This window comes from Peromyscus leucopus, chromosome 13, assembly GCF_004664715.2.
Source record: "Peromyscus leucopus breed LL Stock chromosome 13, UCI_PerLeu_2.1, whole genome shotgun sequence".
NCBI lineage: Eukaryota > Metazoa > Chordata > Mammalia > Rodentia > Cricetidae > Peromyscus > Peromyscus leucopus.
The window spans coordinates 2,077,846-2,105,635 of NC_051074.1; the positions used below are offsets into that span (position 1 = coordinate 2,077,846).

Sequence of the window (27,790 nt, forward strand, 5' to 3'; positions counted from 1 at the left end):
TTAATTCCAATGTCTTTTAATCAGCATGAAAAAGGATGGTTTATATTATAAATGACACTGGGGGATCTTTGCTTTAAACTGAAAGATCAGGCCAGTCTCTTGGGCAAAGAAGACACAGCATTGCCTCTGTTGGAAATTCTCATCTGGAAGGTCTCATGGGTGGAGAACTCTAATCTGGAGACAGGTTAGTGCAGCTGACAGGTGATTGCTATTTGCCCTGGAGTGGGAGGAGGATACAGCAGACAAAGCTCCTTTGGATGACTGCACTTGACATCCGTGCTAAAAGCAATAAGCATGTGGCATCCAGCAACACTTGGTATTGGATTTGCTTTTAAAGCTTTCTCTTTCTAGCATCTTTAGTTTGTACTCATTCTAATATCAAGATCATTTTCTAAGGCACACAGACACCAACAGCTTTGTCTTTAATTTCCAAGATTCATGTACTTTCCCATTGCAAATCAGCTGTGAACAAAGGCATCGTGAGCCTGTACCCCACTGCTGGACCAGCAATGATGAGTTTTTTTGCCCAAACAGAAAGGGTTTTAGAGCCTGTGACACTCAGGCAAAGGTCAGACACCGAGCGCCTGTGACACAGAAGCTGAGCATGTATCAGGAGTTTATCTGCTAGTCACCCTTTTCTTGAAGTTACTGTTGGAGGTGCAGAGCAAAAGTCCTTCCTGAAAGAGAAGAGGTTGACAGGTGAGCCTATTATGGAAGCTGCTCTTTTGTGGGTATCGATGTTCCCCCCTTTTTTGAAATACCTGTATCTAGACGTCAGATTATGTATGAAACCCACAGTGTGGGGACAGAAATGAACTTCTTCCCCTAAGGGTTGGGGCCTAGCTGCTTCCTCTCTTTAATTCCTTTAGTGATAAAATAATTTTCCCTTTTACTTAAACCCAAGACCTATCCTCTCCTTTCTCAGTCCTCTCCCACTCTCTCTTTCCATTCTTCCCCTCCAGGTAAAATCCTTACACATTTATCCCTGTTAATGTTTAAAGTTTATTTAGAAAGAAAAAGCTTTACTTATTATTATAGGGGTGGGCATGTGCCACAGTGCTCACGTGGAGGTCAGAGGACAACTTTGTGCATTCAGTTCTGTCCTTCCACATTTACTTGGGTTCTGGGGATCGAACTCGGGTTTTACGGCTTGAACAGAACGCACCTTTACCCACTGTTCTCTGGCCCCCCTTACCCACTGTTCTCTGGCCCCCCTGTGATAATGGTTTGAGTGCTGTTGGGAGGCTCTGTCCAGGAATCTCGACAACATGCCTTCTGCAATTGTTACAGGTTAGAAAGAGGGTGCCACCACGGCAATGGGAGAGACTGCCACAGCTGAGGTGGCTGAAGATGTCTCACAGGGTCCACATGAACTGGGCCTTCTGTAGATGCTTAGCAGACTGCGGACACAGGGAAATCTTTGCCTGCAGCTAATTTCCTTCCAACCTACCTACCTACCCAAACCCATTAGGCCAAAGTTCTTAAATCACAAAAATGTTGGCCTGCGTTAAAATCCTCAGCCCATTTTGCTTGTGCTTAAGGCCTTCACCACGTGCATCTGAGTTTGTAACTTTGTCACTTAACAACTTTTTCTGTTGAACGTCCAGCTCTTTGTAAGTCATGCTGTTGAGTCACAATGGGAATCTGTGCACATTTTTGCTACTAAAATTCCACTCATTCTTCCAGGAGTTGAATCCACCACCCTTGGTCATTATAATACCTTCTCTAGGAATCTTAATGTCTTTGCCTTGCACCGTATAGTCTTCTTCCAGTCTTTTGACTTGGCCCTCTCTCCTTCAATTAAAAACTCCTTTGGAGTGAACCAATCCCCTGCCTCATTCTGAATGCATTTTTCTGAGGCTCCTGTAAGAAAAAGACAGGCCGTTACAGGACCCACCTGGATCCTCTGTGAATCTACCACAAACCTTTGGGCCTCTCCATTATGACTCTCCCCCTTCCTAGGTCAATGGGATTTCTTAGGGGTGGGAGCAGAGGTAAGGAGATCTGGGTTCCTCTCTCAGATTCAGGGAACCACAAATCCTACAGGACATTGAGGGGGTGGGGCAGAATCTGCATTTTCTGTGACTCTATTTGTAGCAAGGACACAGATGTCCACATCACTGGGCCCAGAGATGACTCATGTGGTTTCCAGATACACCTATGGAAAAGTCTGGAAACTCCTTCCTGGGAAGCCTTTTTGGTTTTGTTTTTCACCTGCAACCTGGCCAGCAGGGTCTGTTTCCTGATGAGTTGCACACAGGGCACTCTCTTCCCATCCAGCCCACCATCCTCCAGGGACCAGAGCATCAGAAGAGCCGACACTCACCTTGTTTCATTTTCTCCTTGAACAAAATCCCTTTGGCCTTACCACAGGTCACCGGAAGTGTAGGAGAGAGAAAATCTTCAGTGTCATCCTTGGGCTTTCCTGGAAGTGTGAAAACAAACAGACTTGGGTAAGTGAGGTGGTCAGCACTGAGAGATAATGTCCATCGTCATCACCTGCTATCACTTTACACTTCATAGGGTCCCTGCTTTTTCCTTTGCAAACTGAAGAAAAAAAAAAAAAAACCCACGAAAAAACCTCTGGATGATTCTGGATGAATTTGCAAATTGCACCTGGAGAGATCTAGCAGCTCAGAACTTCAGAACAGAGTTCTCAGGTTTAGACTCAAGAGAACCAATTGCGAAAGAGTTTAAAATAGCTGTTGATAGTTCCTGCTTCCTTCCCCAGCCATCCTCACTGGAGGAGAGTTCATGTAGGGCTGTCTCTTGGGGACAGAGGAAAGCGCTGTGAACCTCTGTGTTGAGTTAGAAGTTAACAGTAAGATAACAACATTGGGCCCAACTCTCTCTCTCTGTCCCCCTCTCTCTCCTCTAAAAGAGTAAAAGAAAAATGTATATTTCCTTTTCCCATTACTGGGAAAAGGAAAGAATAGAGTTGATGTGAAGATGCTAATAACCATTAATTGCTTTGGAAAGATGGAACCTGGAGAGTCACACTGTGGGAGGAGGGGTCTCTGGGAACTGAGGGCATGGATTATCCCAAAGAGCCCCAACGGATGTTCAGCTTAGGAGAAGCCAGGCTGGCATCCAGGCTAGCATGTGGATAAGGGTGTGGAGTAACCTGCCCCACGATCTGTCTCCAGGCATCTCTCAAATACGGTATCGTAGATGAGAATCTGGAGCCAGAGGCAGACCTGGTCAGAGGCAGAATCTTGGCTCTGCAGTTTCCTAGAAGGACCACTAAAGTTGCAATGGTGTTTGAGTGGGAGATTTGCAGCTGTCAGGTCCTGATTTGAGTGAGAAGCAGAGTTACAGGTAACCCTGAATTACTATTATAAACTCTGGGGGGTGGGCAGATTAGCACAGTGTGGGGAGCTTCCATGGTTCTCTGTCTCCATGGAAACATCTTTGCTAATTCCCTGTGGTAAGTATAGCTCTAAAGGAGACAGATGTCCTGAATATGCTTGCAACAGATGAAGGGGCAGTGGGGGTTTGGAGGTGCTGTGAGCAGCAAGCTAACATGCAGGTCAGGCCACAAGCACCATCCTCTTTCACGGGTCACAGGTCCCCCTTGTACCTCCAACATAATGAGCCTGAGTTCCGAGGACTTCTAAGGCCATGCACCCTCCCGCTAAGGGCAGTTTTCTGGTGAATTCTCAGTGGTGCTGGGTTTGGCTTAGCCTTGCTTGCCCATTTCAGCAAAAGGCCTTTTTGATGGAAGCTGAGGGAAGACCTGTGTGGGGCTCCTCGGCATCAGCCAGCCCCATTCTGAGGGAGCTGCAGCAGCTGGTTTAGACCCTCATTAGTGTGATCAAGCAACCAGGAGTCTGCAAGTAAGCAATTAAAGATAAAACCAATTTCCTGAAGTAAAGAGCATCTGTGGAGGGAGCCTGATAGGGAAGGGAGCAGTGGAATGGGGGAAAATCTAATTAGTGACCCCAAGACCAGCTCTGGGGCACTCCCAGAACTCAGGGAGAAACACAAGGTAATGGCTACACCCCAGAAGATGAAATGCCCAGGGAAGATTTGCACACTTTGTGATCTGTGGACCAAGGGCCTGGCTGCGGGCGAGGGGTGGGAGGTAGGGTGGTCGCAGAAGTCACAGGCAGATCATGAACTGCAAGAGTTGCATCCTTCATCCTCAGCAGGTGAAGGCAAGGATAGCCCATTTAAAAGACCAGGCCGGGGCTCAGAGGTAAGAAGACTGTGTATTGGTGACAGTGTGTGAGGAGTGGCCCTGGGACACAGATGTGCCAGAGTTCTTGCTGTGTCGTCCAGCATGCCTCCGCAGGAGCAGCCGGCAGTTGATGGGGTGCACGTGGCTACTGTGTGGATGTGGCCCCACAGTAACTGGACTCAGTTCGATATGAAGATGGGAGGGAGATGTGCTGGGGCTGGAAGTGGGGAAAGCCGTAGGAGGCGATAGGAGGTGGGCATGATCAAAGCACATTTATACAGGTATGACATTTAAAAGAATAAATGAAAGTATTATTTTTAAAAAGCCCAAACGGCTCAGTAGCGCTCCTAACAGCACACGCACCCAGGCCAACTCAGAAGTTGCAGTCCAGGGTGGAAGCTAAGCTGAGGGACAATGGTCAGCATGGCTCTGGGTTTCTGCTTCCTCAAGTGTTTCATAAAAAAGATTAAGAGGCATTGAGGGTTGTTGACTTGATTGTAAAGAACAAAGCATTCAGAAGCATCTAGGTGGATTTTAGCTCATTTGGGTCTTTTAACTTTTAATTGAGTCCAATCATGACAACATGAAGGGCAAGTTCTTTGTCAGTGTCCATACTTATCTGGTCCAGGCCAGGAGAGATAATCTACGGTATGCTCAGTACAAGGGTATTCCAGCAGAGGGCAGCATAGACCGAGAAATGGGCATTCCTAATGTTGTGGCCGCCTTTGTGTTCTGATTTAAGTATAAACAGGCACAGAGGAGCAGAAGGCAAGGCTGATCCATTCTGACCCGACGTGCCACTCACAGTAAACAGGAGGTACGCAGACAACCCGCCACAACTTCGGAAGAGCCATGAGGGAAAGCTACAGGGTTTCTTGAGGGCAGGTCATCCGAGAGACCTATAACCCTGCCAAGGGACAGATAAGGAGGCGATATTTATTTAAGGTAATTTCTATGAGTGTGGAGCAGAGAGGAGGCAGGAAGCCTGACTTTGTTTTGGGAGGAGGTAGAGGGGAGACTCTAGGGAACGAGGGAGGAAGTGGCTAATCCACAGCCTTATTTTAGGAAAGGACGGTTATAGTGCTGACTAAGGAAAACTAACCAGAAGAACTGGAATTTACAAAGCAGTGAGGTGCAGGCTGCTACTGGGAGCTGGGAGAGCCCGTGCACTGCCAACATGAAAGAGAATCGCCTGTGATTTGAACAACCTGGGTTCTGAGTAAAAGAATTAAAAAAATAAATACAAGTCAAGCAGAGGGTGGGGAAAGGGAGGAGAGAGAATGTGAAGTGTGGAGGAGGGGCAGAAGAACCCAGAGGTCTGTAGGTGATCATCTTTTAGATAGATGGCAAGCAGCAGGGTTTTTGTGCACCAGAGATGTGTGCTGGGGCCTGGCAATCTGAGTTTGATCTAGGAGCCCAAATAAAGGTCCAAGAAGAGAACTGGGTCCACAAAAGTCGTTCTCCAACCTCCACACGCACACTTCGGCACACGAGGCCTTTCACAATGGTGCAGGTTGTCCATGCGCAGTGTTTTTTAAGTATTTCTTGTTCCCTGTGTATAGTGTTTTGCCTGCATGTAGAGCTGCATGCCATGATCATGCCTGGTGCTCCTGGAGGCCAGAAGAGGCCATCGGATCCCCTAGAATTGGAGTTGTTAAAGATGGTTGTGAGCCACTATGTGGATGCTGGGAACCAAACCCGGGTCCTCTGGAAGAGCAGCCAGTGCTCTTAACCTCTGAGTCATCTCTTTAGAGACTGGATTTCTAGGAACAACCATGACTCCCAGCTGCGCATTTTCAGTGTTTTCATTTTTTTCAGCATTTTCATTTCAGGGTAAGCAATATTTTCAAACACAGATTCTCAGCAGTGTGATAATGCCCCCAGTGGGGTAATAAAAATTGGTTCTTTCAGGAGGGGGGGAAAGGTTCTCTCTCTCTCTCTCTCTCTCTCTCTCTCTCTCTCTCTCTCTCTCTCTCTCACACACACACACACACACACACACACACACACTATGCATAATCATACATAGGTGATCATAAGCTATCATGGGAAGGTTGTAGAGAGGAAATAAGTGCCTAAAGGACTCCTTAGGGCAGTGAAAGCCAGCTTCAGAGAGCACAGCTCTGACTGGGCTCCTGCTAGCTGCATTCTGAGACCCACAGTGCCCAATCTTTACCTTGTGTGGTTCCTGGTGGTTTGCTGGGCGTCTTCTGAGGCCTCTTTCTTCCATTTGTTTTTGGAGCCCCATTGCTGATCTCTGGAAAAAGAGGAAGAGAGAAAGGGAGCAAGCCTTCCTTGCATGTGGGAGTTCCACAAGGAAGTCTCCTGACCCTGGAAGGGTCTTTAGAACTGAGGACATCAGCCAATAGGTCACCTCCTCCCCCATGAGTGGGAAAGTGGGAAGTAAATATAAAATACTCTTTTCACATCTCAAAATGCCACAGTTGTTCCAAGAAGAATATGTATGTGTTCGTGTTGCTGGCTCACTATATAGTTAAATACTTTCCAAATGTCTGTGACATTATAAAATCTTACATGAGCAGGACATTCATTGGAGATGGAAGATGGGAGGTATGGTAGCACACACCTTTAATCCCTGTATTTGGTAGGCGGAGGCAAGTGTATCTCTCTGAGTTTGAAGCCAGGCTGGTCTACATAGTGAGTTCTAGGCTAGCCAGAGCTACATAAAAACCAAAACCCTTGTCTTCATACCCCTCCCCCTGCCCCCCAAAAGAAGTAGATCATTGCCTTTCTTTGCCCCTCTCACACCCCATCCTCATTCTCTGAACTCTCTTCTAATACTGAGCCTTTCCAATGACAGGTCCCCACCCTCAGCCTTACCCTGTGATCTGAATGTCCGAGCACGTTTAGTCCTTGCCTTCTGAGCCCTGGTCACCATCTCCAAGTTCCTGGTTGAGTCATCCTTCCTCTGAGTCCTCTGACCCACCACTCTGGGCTGCTTTTGGACTCCATGTCCAGGTGAGGCCACCCCTAGGCCAAGAGAGACTCATGAATGGAGGTCCCCAGTAAACTTTTAACTTCTTTCACAGATTTCCCTCCCAATCCCACCCTCCTTTCCAGATCTCTGTACTCCTGTGCCTCACTGAGGGAGACCAGCTCCTTCATTTTCTCCCAGGGTACTCTTGAGGAGGGAGAAGTGAGAAATATGTAGATAGAAGTATAGAGGAGAGAGACAGTTAGAAACACAGGATAGCCTCAGGAAGGCCTGGGTCAAAACCTATCATCCCTTTCTGTCTCTACTAAAGGGCTTTTAAAGAAATGCCAAGGGGTGGAACAAAAGACCTTCCCCCAGCACAGCCAAGTGCAGACCATCCAAGACACCTGGTAACCATGCACATGGTCAAGCAATCCCCTAATTCAGGTGTGCTGTGTAAAGCCAGCTCAGATCTCACTAGGAAGCTTTTGTGGGCTACTACAGATCCCTCATCTTAAGTTTTTAAAATAACCCCCCAGACCCCATCAGATAGAGTGAGGTCTGTCTTAGGTCATCCCCTTCATCCAGACAACCCTTACCCATTTTGGAGGTACACTTCCCATCAAGTGCCCTCTGGCTTAAGTTGGGAAGCTGGCAAGAAGAGAAAGTTGCCCATCCTTGACTCTCTTTCTCTGGTATGAGGGTGTATTGAGCTTAACTCAGCTCTGGCCTATTTGCTATTGAGCCTACAACCTCCACAGTGATCTCCATTGCTGCCACACCCCCCAGTACAGGAGTAGAGGATGATAGAGATGGCATATCTTTCTTGGAATGGGTCTTAAGATGTCTATATCAGCCTTATCTGTGCCAAGCCCTTTTTAAATCAATAAACTCTTGATGCAAACCACATCAGATAAATTACATCAATCTTAAAGATTTCCTTAGCTTTTACCAAACTCTGGTTCATTAACATCAACATAATTTTAGTATAAATGTTACATACTTAGAACTATCATGACTAGTTACTATATGTATTTACACTTCTTACAAACCTACATCACTAGACATATTTACAACTCTTTACAAGCTTACTTATTTATAATTATATTCAAGAACAAACTATATAACCATCTTATAAACTTATATTCATAAGGAAACTATTAACACATATCTCTTAGAAGAACTATTTACCAAGATTATATTTAAGAAGAAACTCTGTGGAACTATACAGAAATCTAGAACTAACTTACACTAGCAAGCATCTAAAAGAGATTTCTTAACATTTAGAAGAGATTTCTTAGCTAAACTATTAATAAGACAAGAAGTACGCAAATCATTTCTAAAGTTCAGAGTTTATAGTTAAGTTCAGAGTTTATAGTCAATTTTGATATCATTCTGAAAGTTCTCCTGACAGTTAGAAATAAGCCTAATTCATCAATGACTCTCTCAACTCTGGGATTTAGTGAATTCTGTTGTTGTAACTCTCCCAAAGTTACCTTTCTCACCGAGCTCTCTCAGCTGTTCTGGAACCGGCAGAGATGCACCTAGTGACAGACAGTTTCTAACTAGGGGCTGTCCCTTTACCCAACTCATTGCAGCTCCCTTGTGCTACAATTCAGACAAACATTTCTGTTACAGCAGAACTTTCGTTTTTGCTCTACTGAAAAGCCTTGCCTCAGGATGATGGTGAAATTACTCCTTGTATTTACTCCTTGAATTACTCCAGCTATTAGGCACTGTCTTAAAGAAGCTTACATTGATTTGCTGCTAGTCAAAAGCAGTGTGGCTCCAAGCTTCATTTCTTTTCAGCTTTTCACTGGAGCTGACATTCAACAAACTCTCAGACAATTTCTTCCTTCTTAATTTTTTAAAGCTGCTTTTTAAGTTTACCATGAGCATTTTTTTAAATGATATTAATGTTTTTCTCTTGAATCTTAAGCCCTGAAGCAATCTCCCAGTGTAAGGGCTGTTTTTCCTTGTTTTCTAAAGGGTTTCAAAATGGCTTGTTGATAAAGAGTATTAGCACTTTAATAATCTCCTTAGAGGCAGGTTGTTCACCTGTTCTTAGTTCTCAGAAGGTAAGATTAAGCTTTCTAACATCCCTTTGAAAAGAAACTTCACTTTCAGCTGTAAACAAACAAACAAACAGTTTTCCCAGGCAGTACCACCACTTTTATCTAAAAAGCTACATTTCTCTATATCATCCTGCTGTTACAAATGACCTTATGGACTATGTTTCCCAGACTGCCTTTTGAATACGCCACTTCCATTTCTGGTTACATGACTTCTGTGGTTTGTGTTCATACTGAAATCAAGTTTCTGCTTTTTTATCAAGGGAGGTTTTTGTCTTCCCTAAGCTCACATTAGGACAGGTGTACTTCCATAATCAGGCCTTTCACCTGACCCTGTCCTCGAGTGGGTTGTGTCTGTCTGCATTAAGACAGCGCTTATTGCCAGAAGCAAAAACCCTCACTGGGTCAGTGAAAGAAAACAAGAGCAATTGAAACAAAGCTTTTTCAGAAAGATTTTTTTCACCAATAGAAGAGAGGTTTTTTTCAGAGAGATTTTTTGGGACTCAAGTCCTGCCTCCCTCATTGCAGGGAGGATTTTTAAAACCCTCCCTGCTTTCTCCTTGCCAGTAGCCCCTCCCCTATTGCTTCAGCTTCGGCCTGCACTTTCTCACTAGGCTCTAACCACAGGGAACTTTGGCTGCTGTTTTTAGTGGCTAGCAGAGAGGATCTGCCATATTCCAAGAGTTGGTTTATTTATTTATTTATTTATTTATTTATTTATTTATTTATTTATTAATTATTTTATCTAGAGCCATTGCAGGTGAGTCTCCCATACTGATAGATGTTACTGCCAGATGAGTTAAACTTTTGCCCTTACAGAAAGAGAAAAAAAAATCTGAGAAAGAAAGTTCTGAAAGGCTTTTAGTTTTTTAGAGAGAGATTAAGTTTTTCCCAAGAAAGCTTTCCATTTTTGAGAGAGAAAGACCACCAAAATTTCCCCAAAACTTCTGTTCTCTATACTTTGGCTTCATGGCCAAACAGAAACCAATTCTGATGGTGCAGTGTTTCCATACAGTGGCAGCGCCAGCAGAGTGAAAAGTTTTATTTCATCTGCATTTGCCCCAGGGAAAATTCTTTCCATGCTGCTTGGGACCAAAAGCTTCCCACAGGAATCTTTTTCTCCCCGTTTCTTCTGTGATTTTTTTTCCTAGTTTGTGTTCATAGCCCCATAGTTAGAAAATTAAGGACATAGTTCCTCCATCCTCTTGCTTATCTTATTCTAAGTTTTACTTTAAGCTTACATTCTACTTTTCTAAGTTTTTTCCTGCACTATATTCTACACTCTACTTTCCTTATTTTTCATAGATAAAATGTTAAGAGAAAGAGAAAGAAAGAAACCTAGATAGAGAGAAATCTATGCTGCAGCCTCACTTAGGGCATCTTTCAGCCCCCTTCACTCCCCAAAATAGATTACCCTGCCTGGTTTCCATAGCTGGACATGCCCTAACTTCCCATGGGGCCCTCAAACCCTCCTTTTGCCAGGTCCCTGGTCCCTGTTTCTGGTGCCATTTGAGGGAGACCTGCTCCCTCTTTTCCCCCAGAGTACTCTTGAGGAGGGAGAAGTGAGAAATATGTAGACAGAAATATAGAGGAGAGAGACAGTTAGAAACACAGGATAGCCTCAGGAAGGCCTGGGTCAAAACCCACCATACTCTTCCATCTCTACTAAAAGGTTTTTAAAGGAATGCCAAGGGGTAGAGCAAAAGACTCCCCCCCAGCACAGCCAAGTACAGACCATCCCAGACACCTGGTGATCATGCCATCCCCTAATTCAGGTGTGCTGTGTAAAGCCAGCTCAGATCTCACTAGGAAGCTTTTGTAGGTTACCACACCTCAAATTTCTTTTATTGATTTTTTTATGTGCACCATGCTTTTTCTCTCCAAATCCCCATATGTTCTCACCCCAGGGAGCTCTTATAAGAATTAATGAGACAAATATGGGAGGATTGAGGGAGAAGTGGCTTTCTGGTTTCTGTTTCTAAGACTCCTGATCCACAAGGTGGTCCCATCAGAGCCAAATGGCAAAGCCCTGGAATTGTTCAGCTGGGGAGGGAGGGCCTTCCATGTGCAGAACAGACAACATCCAACGGCCTCCAGGCACCTCTTGCGGGTAAAGCGGACAGAAACACGGAAGAGACAGACATAGTGCCTGCCATGAAGGCAGCTCCGGAGTGTCCCTGGAGGGTGTGCTGAGGCCCAGAGGCTCTGCCATGTCAGGGCCGGCAGACCGTGGGTTTCACTGGAGAGGGAGGACACAGCACTTTACATTGCTATGACTTTGGAAGCCACAGCCCACTGGCACAGGGCACCTTTCCAGAGCTCCTCTGAGGCTTGTCCCATGAACTAACTGCCTGTGGTGGATTGAAAGAAAATGGCCCCCAAAGGGAGTGGCACTATTAGGAGGTGTGGCCTTGTTGGAGGAGGTGTGTCACTGTGGGGGCGGGCTTTGCGGTCTCAAACATGCTCAAGCCATGCCTAGTGTCTCAGTTCACTTCCTGCTGCCTACAAATCAAGATGTAGGACTCTCAGCTCCTTCTCCAGCATCATGTCTGCCTGCATACCACCATGTCCTGCCATGATGATAATTGACTAAATCTCTGAAAGCCACCCAATTAAATGTTTTCCTTTATAAGAGTTGCTGTGGTCATGATGTCTCTTCATAGCAGTAGAAACCCTAAGACACTGCCACTCATGGCTAGGACCAAGTTGTTGACTCTCACTTTAGTTTGGAAGGATGGTTGTTTTCTTCGTGAATACAAAGAGGAAAGCTGTCACTCTCCATCCTTCACCTTGGACTGTAACCTGCCATCAGAACAGCATGTTCAGTTACTCAGTGGCAAAACTGGTCTGGTGAAATTTAAAACCAGATCACTGCACTGCCCAGAGCTCCTGCATGCCTTCTCTTGAAGTTCAGAGCAAAACTCCACCAGATCTACAACCTCTCAGGAGCCTCCTCCAGCCTCCCCTTGCCTCCTCATCTTACCTTGTTGGACTCTTTTCTTTGGACATCTTCTTTTGGGAGCTGACCAGATGCATCTTTTCCTTTTCTTTGCTAAGAAGAAAGAATACAAAGTCTTTTACAGACATAAATATAGATATGTCAATCTTTTTTATTTAAAAAAATTAAATTATATTTTTTGTTGATTGTGTGTGCATGCATGTGCATGTGCATGTGTATGTGTATTTATGTGTATGTGTGCATGTGTGTGTATACATGTGTATATGTGTGGGTGTGTTTGTGTCTTAACCCTGAGACACCTATCCAAGCTCACCCCTAGCCTCTTAAAGGATCAACTGGGAAGGAGCTATCAGAAGTTGAACTAGAAGCAGCAAACTTCAAGGACAAGTGTTAAAATGAGAATTCTTAAATTAGCTATTGGGAAATTAAGCTAGGCTTGAATAATGATAGGGCCTATGGATGGCTTTTGGGCATGAGAAACCAAGAATTTATGAAGGAAAAAAAACCAGATGTGAGGAGATAAAGACTTGAGCAGCTGGAGTACTGGGTAGGTTGCCTGCTACCCATGATGCCTTGAAGGCATCCAACACCGTGGCAGGATCTGAGATGGGAGAAAATTAGGCTTCCAGGAAGCAATGGGGAAACCAATGATGACAGTGTCAGAGAGGTCACAATGTTTACTATTATTATTATTATTATTATTATTATTATTATTAATTATTATTATTATTACATTTATTGGGGGGTTGTGCACATGTGCCATGGTACACATGTGGAAGTCAGGAGACAACTTGAATGAGTTGGTTCTGTCTTTCCACCTTATGGGTTTCATGGATCAAATTCAGATCATTAGGCTTGGTGACAGGCACCTCTAGGCAATGACCCATCTTGCTAACAACACATGTTTTAATTGAAGGGTGACACCTCAAAAAAGAAGCTGGGAGAGCAAAGAGCAACCTAGGAAGTAGGTAGCAGGTGGACATCCAACCTGCTTGCCACCATGAGGTGTAAGTGAAGGATGGCAGAAGTTGCCTGAACATGACTTACCAGGAAGCAGTGTCCTCTTGGGACATTAATTGTAGTTAAAGAGGTTAGTGGAACAGACATGCTAAGCAGTTGTGGGATAGGAGTCTGGTGATTCTGAGGGATGCTTAGCTCAACATGTCTAAGTGCCTGCTTGCTACCTGTGATTTTCATAAGGCCTTTGAGAAAGGTGGAATGAAAAGAGGTTGTAGAAACACTGCAGTTGCAGAGACCGTTGCATCGTGGGTGCTAGGATGCAGCAGCTGGAGGAACAGAAAGCATCTTGAAGGAAAAGATGTCCATACCTTTCTTGTTTGCAGGTGTGCTGGGTGCTTTCTGGGGCATTTCCTGGTCATTTGGTGCTGGAGAATCATCTTTTACCACTAGCAAAAGAAACAGAACCCATCTCAGAGCCCAGAATGGACTGAAGAGAACATGCTAAGGGCAGCCGTTAGGAGAACTTAAACGGTAGGAGTGAACGAAGGGATCTGCCGGCCCACAGGGTTCTGCCCTCATCTGACCTTGTTATTATTTTAAAAATTCTTTGAGTATGGGTGCTTTGCTTGCATGTGTGTCTGTGTACACATGCCTGGTGCCAGCAAAGGCCAGAAAAAGGCATCGGATCTCTTGGGCCTGGAGTTACAGATGGTTATGAGCTACTCTGTAGGTGCTGGGAATTAAACTCAGATCCTCTGGAAGAGCAGCCCATGATCTTAGCCACTGAGCCACTGCTCCAGCCCTGACCACCTTGCTGCTGTTACTTATGCATCTACTAACAGCAAATATATTTTGAAATTCTGCTAGCTTTGATGGAATAAGAAAAAAAAAAAGGGACTTGAAATTATAACAGATAAAGGTCCACCTCCTTAAGGCTGTCTGTCATTTACACATCACTATGTATGAATTTTGTGTTCAATTCTGGCTTCTTTAGGGTCAGGTAGCTGAGGCATGTCACAAACTGTCTACAGACTTTTGAAGTAATTTCTTTCTTTCATATCATTTTAATAACACACATTCTTAGTACCCCATGTGATGTAGAACTGACTAGCCCTGAGGGACTGTTCCCACAGTCAGGGTGACATCAAGGCTAGCCACACCAATTGTATCCCTACCGATGGGGACACACAGGGTTTCTGTTTGTCTATCTTGCACTTTGTTGGGACCATTTTGAGCCTTACTTATTGCAGTGACTTCATCACAGTGGCAAGATCACACAGTCCAGCCCTGCCATGTCCTCTTTTCTCCTGGAGTCCACCACAGTCGCTTGTGGCTGAGGAATCTTCTCTGTTTGCCAATACCTTATGCATTTTAGAGTCTAGCAGGTCTGAGGGGACTTTCTGACCTTTGTGATTGGTTCCTACAAGTCTACCTTTCCAGTCCTGCCTCCTTGCCCACCTCACAACTCTCCCTCCCTTCAAGAGCTCAGGTCTCCTGATTCCCTAGGCACCCAAGCAGTGTAATTTTTAACTATCCCAATCAAGACTCCTAAGGGTTAAGTCATCCTTTACCAGTGTTACCTTGCACAGTGCCAGGGGAACCCGGAGGCTGTCCTCCTGAGTCTTCTTCCTTAGTCTCGGGGGTTAAGCTGTCTTTGATCACTGGAGGAGGAAGGAAGATCTTGGGTTACCAGGCCTGGCTGTCAGGGAGGAGAATGGATGGTGTAAATGTCCAGAAAAGGATGTACACCAAGGCCAAAGGCAGGTTACCTGGCACGGGGCCTGAGGGACTGTGGGGCATCTCTGGGGAGTCGTCTTTATCATTTCTCTGAGGATCCCTGGAGGATACTGAGCAGAGGGAAGAAAAAGAATTGAGGCTTTCAGGATGACCAAGTAGGGACCGGAGTGGTAAAGAGAACAAACATGATTCTAACGAACCAGCAAGGGGCACAAGTGACCTGGGTAAAGTAGGATAGAGAAGGAGCAGCAAACAGTCGCTCACTCGTAATTAGCAGCTCATTAATAACAGTATTCTTTTTTTTTTTTCTGAAAAAGTGAAAGATGGGACTTTCTATTGTCTTTAGCTTTCTGATTATGTTAAACAACTTGACTGGCATGTATCAGAGGAGTGGAGGAAATGCCACTGAGGCCAAACAGGACTCCTTTCTTCTCGGTCTGGAGAGCAGGGAGTCCATAACAACGTGTCTTTGGCAGTGACAGAAATACATCCTGCTGGAGTTAATGTAACTAAACATTATTATGTGATGGTTTGGGGAAGGCAAGCGGCGTTAAGTCTGGAAGCTAAATTAGGTCCAGCAAGACCTTTAATGTTTTATAATATTTTCTAATAATTTTAATAACATACATATGTCTTGGAATCTAATCAATCTAGGAATAAATAAGGAGGGTTGGGGGTATAGGTCAGTGTTTGTCCAGCATGCAAAAAGCCCTGGGTTCTACTCTTAACATACTATGAAAAAAAATTAATAGGGCTGACACTCAAAGGTTTCTGTAGTCAGTGAAGAATCATCACTACAAGTGTATAACAAGCTATGTGGACAGGAAGCGGGGTTCTATATACTATGGATTGAACCCAGGAGCCTTGCATTGACCAGGGGAGTGACCCGCCACTAAGCTAAACACCCAGATGTACAACAGCATTTTTGAAGGTTTCCTTTGCAGTGTGAGTCTGTGGAAAGCCCTCTCTGCTTCTCTCCCCATTTAGTCTCATGCCCATCTCTTTCTTCTGAGGTTCCAACCATAGCCTCCCACTTGGCATGCACATAGTCTCCCCCCACAGCCCAGTCAGTGTTACTCTGCACAGTGTCAGGGGAAACGCTGGGCATCCTTTCCAAGTCTTCTTCTTTATCAGTTGTAGCTGCTATGTTGTTACTGGCAGCTGAAGGAGGAAGGAAAGCCATGGATTACAGGACTGGCTATAAGGGAGGACAATGAACGGCCTAAAGTAGCAGTTCTCAACCTGTGGATTGTGATCCCTTTGACAAACCTCCATCTCCAAAAAAAATTACAATTCACTACAGTAGCAAAATTACTGATATGAAGTAGCAATGAAAATAATTTTATAGTTGGGCATCACCACAACATGAGGAACTGTATTAAAGGGTCACAGCATTAGGAAGATTGAGAACTGAAGGCTCAGGGAGGTGAAGTACCAAGGCCAAGGGTGGAGGGTGGGGGGTCCAGGTATAGGAAGAAGGTGTTCTGGGACCTGGCCACTGGTAATGCTTGTGATTTTCTTAGAAAGGGTTATATGCAGGTAGGTGAGGGCATAGAAATGAACAGATGACCAAAAGGCAGCAATTGGGGGTCCTAAGTGACAAGAAGCAAGCATCCTAGGTAAGGTTACAAGTTGTAGGAGAGGATCTGTTTCTTGCCTGGAGTGGTCTTTCCTTTCTGAATGAAGCCAGGGGGAGGCACAGCTGGGTGAGAAGGGCTGGACTGCTCATCCAGGATCTCAATGATTTGCTGTGAGGATGCTTGGGGCTCACAGACTCTTGGTGCCGAGGACAGATGACTTGGTGAAGATGGTTGGGGTGGGGGCAGTGGCTGCAGAGTCTGGAAGGAGCGCCCTTCTGCTGGGTTAGTTGAGGCTTTGAGTACAGTCTGTGCAGGTCTCTTATTCCCTCCATAGGCAGTAACAACTGGAATTAGCAAAGGAGCACACATTATGACCCTGGAGATTCTGAAATTATCTGGAAAATAGAATTGCCTACTGCATCTTTTCCCACAGTACAGGAGGCAGAGTTACTGATTTTCCCCAGGTGCACAGAACAGGTTCATCACCACAAGTATCCATTTGTGGCTGCTTTTGACTTTTATTTCATTTGGACGCTCAGTGCTATTTAGTTCCCGATATATCACCAAAAAATTGGTTAACCATATAGAAACCGTCTACTGTAGAAGCTCCCTAAAATATATACATATGTAAGTGGAATTTAAATGGAGTTATCATATAATGGGGGAGACAATGCCCTGATAAGGTACTATATGCTACCAAATAAAACTGCTGTGGAACAATCTTTTTGTATACTATGAATATATATTACTCTTGTTGACTAATAAAAAACTGATTGGCTTATAGCAAGGAAAGAAGAGATCAGATGAGACAGCCTGACACAGAGAGAATGATGGGAAGAAGGAGGGTGAAGTCAAGAGAGACACCAGGGAGCCGCTGAGCAAGCAGGACATGTAAAAATGAGGTAACAAGTCATGAGTCATGTGGTAAAGCATAAATAGAAATATGGGTTAATTTAAGTGTAAGAGTTAGCTAGTAACAAGCCTGAGATATCAACCAAACATTTATAAGTAATATTGAGCCTCTGAGTGGTTATTTGGGAACTGGCGGGTGGAAGAGAAACCTCCATTTACAAAAACACCTAATACCAGGAGTGTGTTACATCTTTTTGAGTCATTGGCCAAAGGAATACCAGAGGTTCCCCTGTCCCCAAACAATACAGGCTAATGCTGATGCTATTGGTTACTCTCCATAACCCGCCGGTGAGACTCTGTTGTTGAATGCACCAAATGCTTATGTCATCTAACACGGAGAAACAAAGCTGGTGCTCAACTGGAAGCTTCCCCCCTACTGATTAGCATTCACAGAGCTGGAGAAGGTTCTATGCACACGACCAGAGGTGAAAAATTATCATCACTCTCACCCATGCTGTGAGCGACAATAGTGACCTGCTTATTTGATATATTCACTGGCACAATGGTGGCACAAGTGTTATGGGAGTGGCCAACCTTTTGCCTGGCTGTAAGGACGGTTTTACGCGATGGAACCTGCACTCCACACATGCTCACAATCTAAGACTGGATGGGTCGTGGGCCCTCAGGTAAAACCCCCTGCAATTAATTTTCTAAATGTCCATGGCAACAGAATGACTACTAATAATGTTTTGCTGTACTCATTGTGATGCCCATTCTTGGTCGCTAACTTGACTACGTCTGAAATTAACCACCCAAGTGGCTGGGTACACCTGTGAGTGATATTTCTTAATTAAATCATTTGAAGTGGGAAGCCCCACCTTAAATCTAGATCTTTTGAGGTAGGAAGATCCACCTTCAATCTGGGCCACACCTTCTGTTGTCAGCCTATGGAAAGAACATGGCAGAAGGACACTTGATCTTTTTGCCTGCTTGCTCTTGCTGGCAAGTCCATTCCTTCACTGGCACAGGAGACTACTTCCATGGGATTCCAGTGCACACTGAAGGCCAGCTGAGATATCCAGCCTCCTGGACTAAACAACTACTGGGTTCTTGGACATTCCATTGGTAGACAACCATTGTTGGACTAGCTGGACCATAGTCTGTAAGCCATACTAATTAACCCTCTTTCTTTCTTTCTTTCTTTCTTTCTTTCTTTCTTTCTTTCTTTCTTTCTTTCTTTCTTTCTTTCTCTCTCTCTCTCTCTCTCTCTTCCTTCCTTCCTTCCTTTCTTTCTTTTTTTCTTTCTTTCTTTCTTTTTTTTTTTTTCTTTTTTTGGTTTTTCGAGACAGGGTTTTTCTGTGTAGCTTTGTGCCTTTCCTGGATCTCACTCTGTAAACCAGGCTGGCCTCGAACTCACAAAGATCCGCCTGCCTCTGCCTCCTGAGTGCTGGGATTAAAGGTGTGTGCCACCACTGCCTGGCTATAAACCCTCTTTCTATACATAGATTTATTCTATCATTTCTGTTCCTCTGGAGAACCCCAATACACTCATAGATCTGAACCCTCATCAGAGAAGCTTCTCCTTGCAGTAGATGGAGATTAACACAGAGATCCATGACTGGACAACATTCAGAGAGTGGGAGATGTCTTAGGATTTCTATTGCTGCGACGAAACGCCATGACCAAAAAGCTAGTTGGGGAGGAAAGGGTTTATTTGGCTTACACTTCAGCATTGCTGTTCATCACTGAAGGAAGTCAGGACAGGAACTCAAACGGGGCAGGAACCTGGAGGCAGAAGCTGATGCAGACACCGTGGATGGGGAGCTGCTTATTGGCTTGCTTTCCCCTGGCTTGTTCTACCTGCTTTCTTATAGAACTCAGCAGTAATAGCCCAGAGATGGCACCACTCACCATAGGCTGGGCCCTCCCCTATTGATCACTAAATGAGAAAATGCCTTACACCTGGATCTCATGGAGGCATTTCCTCAGCTGAAGCTCCTTCCTCTGATAACTCTAGCTTTTATCAAGTTGGCACACCAAACCAGCCAGTACAGGAGACTTTGGAGTACTCAGCCCTAAGTGGGATGTCTGTAACATCCTCCCCTCAAGGCTCAGGGATCTATGCTAAAGAGGAGGTAGAAGATTGTAAGACCCAGAGGTGGTGGAAACAGCATTTTCAACATAGATAAGGACTGGTGCGTAATGAACTTTCAGAGACTGTGTCAGCATGCCTGAGACCAAGTTCAAACCAGACAGAAACCCGAGCACTGAGAGGGGCCAACTGGGCACAAAGTTTCACTCCTAACAAAGAAGGTATCTGCAATTAATACTTGATAAAAAGGGGGAAATCAGTTTTCTTCAAAGGAATGACACTGGGTATATAATCACACTCAAGGGCAGGACCCATCCATGCTCAGGAAGAGTTGGCCAACACAAAATGCATTCCAGTTTTTTTATTTTTCTTTTCTTCTTTTCAGTTTTATTTGTGTCTACATGTATTTTTGTCTGTTTGTTTATTTTGATTTGGGTTTGGATTTGAGGTGTCCCCCACCCCCAAGACAGGGTTTTCTCTGTGTAACAGCTCTGGCTGTCCTGGAACTCCCTCTGTAGCCCAGGCTGGCCTCAAACTCAGAGATCCACCTGCCTCTGCCTCCCAAGTGCCAGGATTAAAGGCATGCACCACCACCACCCAGCTGGGCTGAAGTTTTTTAAGAGAAAGACTACAAAATAGTGGGGGGTAGTGAGAGAGGATCAAGAGGAATTGAGGGATAGGAGAGAATATGATCAAATGCATGGAAAATCTTTTGAAAAATGACAGCAAAAATAAATAAATAAATAAATAAATAAATAAATAAATAGAAAAAAGTTAAACAAAGGTGGGGTTTGACACATAAAATTGGATATTTTGTAACCAGGCATTTAATTTCCTATAATTTTGGTTTTATAGAACTTAGTCAATTGTGTGTAATTTTAACAAAGGTCCCTATTTTAATAAATAATCATATCTCCGTGGAGCAAATGAAAACAAGTTTCCTTAGCAGAGTGTATTGAGACCTTGATATCTGGTTTCTGCTCACTCCTGTGAGTTCTAGTGCACCCTACAATCTGCCTACATCAGCGTGACTGCCCTGTGATCTTCCTCCGCATCCCAACACCAGGCTGTTGGCTTTGCACGTATCGTTCTCTTTAATATATTGGGGTTGGTTGCTGTTAAGATTGTTCTTCATCAATTATTTCAGAAGTAAAGATGCCTTGATCCACGAACAGAAAACATCACAGATACCAAAAAACTACAGAGCTGCACAGGCTGGGAGATCCTTGAGCCCAGCCAGGTCTTAGATGAGCTCAGTGTATACTGGAAGTCTGTGTTCTCCTGGTCTGGCCAGGGACAGATGCCTGGGCAGCTGCTCTGGCTTCGAGGTGAAGGCTTCCCTCTGCTGCTCTCTTAGCTTAAGGAATCATCTCTCCCCTGGGGAGGAGCCTTTCATGGTGAAGTGTCATCGACAGTGACCCCACCGATGACTATGTTACACTGCAGAGTGACTGTGTTTCTTCTGTCCTATTCTCAGATAATGGCCTGTCTCCTGGGATGTCTTCTCCAGTCTCAGAAGATTGCCTGATGATCCTCTTCCTCTCCCTTCCTCTCGCCAGCCCTGTTACTGCCCCTCTTTCCGTTCCTTTATTATCTAGTTGCTAAAGTTTTGATGTCAAAGGTCCCCTCAAAACTTAGGTGTTAAGGGCCTGTATTGCGGGGTGCCACCACAGAAGCGATTCTCAACCCCTTTGGGGGTCAAACGACCCTTTCACAAGGGATTCCATATCAGATATCCTGCATATCAGATATTTATGTTACAGTTCATAACAGTGATTACTTGAAGAGATGGGGCTAAGAGGAGCTATAGGTCATTGGTGGCATCCCTTGAACGGGATCATGGAGTCCAAGGCTTGCTTCATTTTCAGAACACACAGTGAGCAGTTTTACTTTGTCACACATTCTTGCTGTGACACACTGCCTTGCTACAGGCTTAAACTGTATGACAGGCTAGAGCCTCTAAAACCTTTTTCTCAGTATAAGTTAATTACCTCGGGCATTGTGCGGCAGAGAGAGGAATCTGACAAACGGCTCTTCCTGTTCCACTGTACCTCATACTCCATTCTTTCTCCTACCCTCTCTTTCCCTGTCGGTCTCTGTCTCCCCCATCTCCTCCAGCCTTACCAGCCATTTTCCTGCTGGCTTTGTTGAGACAGTGTTTACTATCTTGGGCTCTGTATTGGGAAATCCATATAGGAGCTCCCAGTCCTACTTCTAAAACAGAAGACTGTGGGAGTTATCTCCAGACTTTCCTTTCTTTGTCTGTCAAAGGCAGCTAACAATGATGCCATGGGTTGTTTTAAGGACACATGCAATGATCATACTAATTGTGTGGAACAACCACACTGTCACAAAGAGCTGCACACTGAATCCATTTCATCTCTCTCCCTCTCTAGAGCGCCCTGTCTTTCTTCCACATCTGGTCCCTGACATTCCTGTTACCTTAGCTGTTCCCTAGAGATGGTCCAGTGCTCTGTATTTTCAAGATTGGTGTGGCAGTTCACATCTGTAATACCAGCACTTGGAAAGAAGGCTGAGGCAGAAGGATTATATTTTAGGCCAGCCTGGGCTACATCATGAGACCTTGTCACAAACAAACAAACAAAGTTGAACCTGAACTAAAATTCATTGAATAGCTACAACAAAAACATCTGTGTCCTACTGAAATTTACCTTGGGGAAACTGAGGTGAAGGTCAGCAAGGGCTACCCCTCCAACTGCTTTTGTGATCAAGTGTGGTTTACCTTTACATAGGAAAAGCAGGCATTGGAATACATAATTCTACACTGGAAACAAACCCAGGCTTTTAGTGTAGCACACTGCACATGTAAAAAGTATTGGAGAAACCACATTACCGTTTTTGAAGCTTCTGGAAATTGCCGACAGTCTGGGGTATTCATGTAGGTTGACCGGGCTGAACAGTGTCACCAGCATCGATGGGCAGAAAGTCCGTTCCAGACTGGTGAGGACATTGTGTACCACTTTGGGTAGAGGGACCAGATTTTGACAGGCCTCCAGAGATTCCTTCAAAGGGTGGAGCAAGGGTTAGTTTGAATGATTCTTCATTGAGCTGACAGCTCTATATTTGTGGTTTTCTATACTGTAAGAAAGGTACTTTTGGACTGCTGAGGATGGCTAGTTGGGTGAAGGTGTTGATCATCAAGCCTGATGACACAAGTTCGATCCTCAGGATACAAAGGGTGGAAGGAGAGAACAGATTCCATGAGCTGCCCTTTGACCTCCACCTGCACACCATGCACGTGTCCACCTCTACCCCCAAACAGTTAAATTAGTGTAATTGAAGAAGAAGAAGAAGAAGGAGGAGGAGGAGGAGGAGAGGAGAGGAGGAGGAGAAGAAGAAGAAGAAGAAGAAGAAGAAGAAGAAGAAGAAGAAGAAGAAGAAGAAGCAGCAGCAGCAGCAGCAGCAGCAGCCAGGCTTGGTGACACATGCCTTTAATCCTAGGAGACAGGCAGTCAGATCTCTAATGTTTTCTATTTGAGGCCAGCTTGGCCTACAAAGGAGTTCCAGGACAGCCAGGGCTACACAGAGAAACCCTATCTCAAAACAAAACAACAAAATTTAAGAAATCTTTTTTAATTTAAGAGGAAATTTAATATAAAATGTAGAGTTAAATCCTCAAAATGGAAGACATAGGAGGAGAAGATTGATTGCAAAATTCTTCCCGTGAGTGTCTGCTAGGCTGAGGGAGCTAGTCCCTGGATGCTCACCACCAGATGGACATGGTGACGGGACATGTGAGGATGCTGCCCAGTGGGGACACTGCCCAGTGGGGACACTGCCCAGTGGGACACTGCCCAGGTGGGGTGCTGTCCAGGTTGGGGGTGCTGCCCAGGTGGAGCTCTGCCTAGGTAGAAGCCCTACCCAGATGGAAAAGATGCCCTTTATCCAGCCGTGAAAAGAAAGTCAGTAAATAGCCAATTGCAACTGAGAACAGTGTCATCAAGGAGAGCACAGCTTGCCATAAGGAGGGTACTACATCTTCCTGAGTGGGTACCCTCCTGAGCAACACAATGTGGGCTGTGATCTGATGAGGGAGCTGGAGCTGTGCATCAGACTTGGGAAAGACTGCTGTAACTTTCCTGAACCTGAAATTCAAAACTACTTAAAAACACCAAAATTATAAAACAAAACAAAACCCCACTAAGCTTGTACGCATAGCCATACCCTCCAGTGCCTGCTTACATCAGAGTGAATTGGGGAGCCTGCAAGATGAAGCATCAGGTAAGGGTGCTTGCTGCCAAGCCTGGTAACCTGAGTTCAATCCCTGAGACCCACATGGCAGAAAGAACCAGCCCCCACAAGTTATCCTCAGGCCTCCACATACACGCCATGGCACATATGCACAACACACACTCATATTCACATATGCACACCACAAAAACATGTGATTTTTTTTTTTAAGAATGACCTGGGAGCCACATGTTCGAATATATCAGGATGTGGGGGGTTGAGCAGCATCTTTATGCCTAACAAGATACATCATTTGGAGTTTGTGAGTGTGAACTTATTTGGAAAAGGGTCTTTGCAGCTGTAACTGAGGATGCTAAGCCTCCCCTGGATTAGAGTAGTCCCTAAACACAGGATCCTCATCAGAGGAAGGAAGAGGAAAAGACACAAGAGAGAAGACGAAGCAGAGATGCAAAGAGACTGCAGTAAAGCGTGAGTCTAAGAACTCCAGAGCTGCCACAGAAGCTAAGCAGAGGCAAGAGGGGTCCATCTCTGAGCTTCTAGAACAAGTCTACCTGTCAACAGCTCGATTGGGGCCTTCTGGCCTCCAGAACCACAAGAGACGAAACTTCTGGTTTGTGGTCCTTTGCTATGGTAGCATTGACAACATACCTGTCATTAATTCAGTTCCATGACACCTTTTCTCCCACCATCCCCTCCTGCAATCACGATCAAGTTGGGCCTTCCATGTTCTAGAAGTGCTGGTGGGTTGTGGTCTTAGATTCCACTAGTGGTGCATGCTTAGTGGGGTCTGGACTGCCTTGTGGAGGCTCCCCAGGCCTCACCTTGTATATTCTGTCTGTGATGACGGAGTTGTCTCGGAGGGCTTCGAAGAAAGGGAACGGCTTGTTGATGGCGTAGGCGATGTCCAGCTTCTTGTATTCGAAGTGCTGGAGAAGAGCCTTTTCCAAGGCCTTGGTCACAGTGAACATCCTAAGGAAAGAGCAGGCTAAGGAGACAGGCAAAGGCTATCAGGAGCATGGGGAGTTGCTCTTGCTGAAATGGGTACTTGAAGGTAGACATCCTAGTCCTCAAGCACCCCTTAGCAGTCTAAAGAGCAAAGTCTGCCTTAAAGATCTGTGGAAACAAAGGCAGTGCCCAGCAACCAGAGACCGAGAGGGACGGACAGTAGCACACCGCCATCCTGAGCAACCGCAGAGACTGAGAGGGGCAGAGTGGGTGTCAAACCCTGACTTTCTGGTTGGTGGTTTACAGTGGAATGAATGTATGACACTGAGCAGGATCAGAACAGACCACCTGCACTGCAGCTGGAGCCCAGCTAGTGCCAATGCTCACAGGAAAAGGGGCCACCCAGTGCGGGGAGCTAGAAACCTGGTAATGTTTAGACGCTCAAAAATCACACATTTTTACACAAACAGGCAACACAAAATAAAGTCAGGAAGGATGTGGAAAATAGGATTGGGCAAAGTGTTTGGACTTAATGAACCATTTCATTCCTCAGGACAGACCTGTGCATTCTTCCATACCTATAGGATGTTCATAAAAATCGACCACTTCAAGATTATGAGAAAATAACTGACCAGTTAAAACAGGATGAAAACTTCCAGGTGACAGTTGTTGGCAAAGTGTTGTAAAAATGGAAGCCCTGGTAAACGGTGCAGTCACCTAAGGGGTGTTCTTGTTGTTTGGCAGTACTGGGGGCTGAGCCCCTATGTGTCTTTGGTAAGTGCCTTGTCACAGAGCTACATCCCCTGCTGACACTAAAGATTATTTTAAATACAAAGCAAACAAAGATCCCCCTTTCATCTTTTGTTAAATAGAATATTAAACTGTGATTAGTGTTATTTCCAGGAATCTAATCCCAGTGGCAAATTAAACAGTCCTGTTCCTTTCTACTAATTTCCAAATTCCTTAAACTTGGCAGGAAAACTTTTTGAGGAAAGAAGGGGAAAGAAAAGGAGGAGGGGAAGAGGAGGAAGAGGAAGAAGAGGAGGAAGAGGAAGAGGAGGAAGGAGGAGGAGGAAGAAGAAGAAGAGGAAGAAGAAGAAGAAGAAGAAGAAGAAGAAGAAGAAGAAGAAGAAGAAGAAGAAGAAGAAGAAGAAGAAGAGCAGAATGAAGTGCCATCCACAGCCTTCAGTCCTGAGGAAGTCCTGCAGTTGAGGAGAGGTGGTAAGGAAAGTTATTGACTAAACTCATGGTGGGGAGGGAGGGGGAGGCCAGAACGGACACATACGCTGTGCTCTGTTTAGGATGACTTAATATATAGCAACATTCAGACTAAGACAGTTACAGCATTCTCCATCATCTGCCAGTTTCCAAAGGATGAAAACCAGGCCCCAGAGGGGTTAAGTAACCAAGCCCAAGGAAGCCAATGGCACAGTAGGGCCTGTCTGACCCTAATATTTCATTCCTCACTGTGCAAGATACTGTATCTCAAGCCTGACAAAATGGTTCATAATCTCTGTGAGTTTGAGGCCAGCCCGGTCTACATAGTAAATTTCAGGCCAACCAGAGCTACACAGTGAAACTGTCTTGAAATAAAAACAGGGAGAAAAAAAAAAAGATACTCTATCTCACAGATACCTGCATTTGGGTTTTTATTATGTTAAGGGGTCTTACAAATATATTAGGAAAATGGAAACACCTAGTAGGAAAGACAAAGCTCAAACATGAGCAATCAATAAAATAAGCCACATATACAATAAGTGCATTAAAATGTGTTAAGTGGGAGTAGCCAGAAAAGTGGGAAAAACTTGACATATCAAAGTGACCTAGAGAGAAAACAGTAGCCACAATCCCTAATAATGGTAGAAATGTAAATCAGCTCAAGTGTTCCATGCCTCACTTGGAAATCAGTGTCTTGAGCTCTAAAATATTAATCCCTTTGAATTTTCATGCACAGGAATGTATTTCAAGGAAATGACCATGAATTTACAAAGAAAAGAAAAGAAAGGAAGGAAGGAAGGAAGAAAGGAAGAGAGAGAGAGAGAGAGAGAGAGAGAGAGAGAGAGAGAGAAAGAAAGAAAGAAAGAAAGAAAGAAAGAAAGAAAGAAAGAAAGAAAGAAAGAAAGAAAGAAAGAAAGAAAGAAAGAAAGAAAGAAAAGAAAAAGTTAATGACATGCTACAGAGAAGTAAGGAGCCTCCTTACTTTTTCTTTCCCACTAGCTTCAAAATTGGGCAAATGCCTGGTAGATGCTGAAGGCACTGCCCACTCTGGGCACATGCAGGGCCCAACCTCTGGCGCAAGCACAGGACACGATCCCCAACAGCCTTTAACTTTCAGAAAAGGAACCCTGTTTTAGCTTCTCCCGCATGTCCTCCCTCCCCATCTTATCCACCTCCTAGTGGGTCCTAGGCACCCTCTCCGAGTCTCTGGAAAACAATACTTTGCAAAGAGAGAGCCCGGGGACCCTAAGGTCCAGCAGAGAAAAGCTGATCCCCAAGAATAAAGAGTCTAGCGCTGCCCCGACCAAGAGCAGACCGCACCTGGATGCCGGGCTGTCACTCCCAGGTTCCCTAACGCGGCCAGGGATCACTGAAGGAGATCCTGGACCCTGCCGGGAGACGCCTTCCGGGTCCAGTCGGGAAGTCCTGCTGCCCTGGCCGCGCTGCGTCAGGTTTCCAGAAAACAAAAATCGAAAGTGATCTCAGCACACAGAGCAGGAAGCCCGGCAGAGCCACTTCTTACCCCACCCTCCCCACCTACCACAGGAGCCTATCAGGCTCTCCAGCACGGATAGTAGTTTGGGTTGCAGGGGCGCTGCTCGGGAATCCAGATCCTTCTGGAGTGGAGTGACAGGCGGGGGAGGCACTGGAGAACAAGAGAAGGGGGTTTCCACCGTCTCTTCAACCCGTCTCTATCTCCCTAGCGGCTTCGTTTTAATCTTTTTGGAGGACTGAAAAGTTCGCAAACTGGATTCTGGTGAAGGTTATGCTGAATAAATTTGCCAGAATTCTCAAAATAACAACAACACCACCAACCAGAGCTGACATGCTTGAAATGCCTAGAATTTGTCTGGATAACTATGGGGGAAAAAATTGAAATAAAAGGCAAGCAAGTGAACCCACACTCCACCCCCACACCCCACCCCACCCTGCCGCCACCACCACCACCAAATCACCTGGGGGTGCAGACTGGGAGACAGGTGCTGCACAGTCCTTTAAAGATCCCTTAAGGAGCCTGGGAAGTCTTCAGTTGAGAAGTCTGTGTAACC

At 45.1% G+C, this 27,790-nt stretch overlaps 1 protein-coding gene across 2 annotated transcripts; it reads right to left on the minus strand.

Annotated features, from left to right (window-relative positions):
- Sp110 (SP110 nuclear body protein) lies at nt 1-27,223 on the minus strand. 2 transcript variants are annotated; one of them, XM_028876192.2, is made up of 14 exons: nt 27,063-27,223; nt 24,401-24,548; nt 22,222-22,390; nt 16,501-16,767; nt 15,921-16,004; nt 14,876-14,953; nt 14,687-14,767; nt 13,475-13,552; nt 12,171-12,239; nt 7,022-7,171; nt 6,357-6,437; nt 2,327-2,425; nt 1,721-1,863; nt 1-677 (listed from the first exon to the last, which is right to left on the minus strand). In XM_028876192.2, the coding sequence occupies exons 2-14, from the start codon at nt 24,545-24,547 to the stop codon at nt 618-620; spliced, it is 1,506 nt and encodes a 501-aa protein (XP_028732025.1). In that variant the 5' UTR covers nt 24,548; nt 27,063-27,223; the 3' UTR covers nt 1-617. The 2 variants fall into 2 exon arrangements, with proteins under 2 accessions (XP_028732025.1, XP_028732026.1); XM_028876193.2 differs by lacking the exon at nt 15,921-16,004.
- Between the last annotated feature and the right edge of the window lie 567 nt (nt 27,224-27,790).

Coding starts and splice junctions, on each gene's coding strand:
- Sp110 (XM_028876192.2), bottom strand. CDS start 24,547: ATGTTCACTGTGACCAAGGCCTTGGAAAAGGCTCTTCTCCAGCACTTC. Junction 14,768..14,875: donor TCCCTCAGGCCCCGTGCCAG/GTAACCTGCCTT, acceptor TTCCTCCTCCAG/TGATCAAAGACAGCTTAACC. Junction 2,426..6,356: donor ACCACCAGGAACCACACAAG/GTAAAGATTGGG, acceptor TCACACTTCCAG/GAAAGCCCAAGGATGACACT.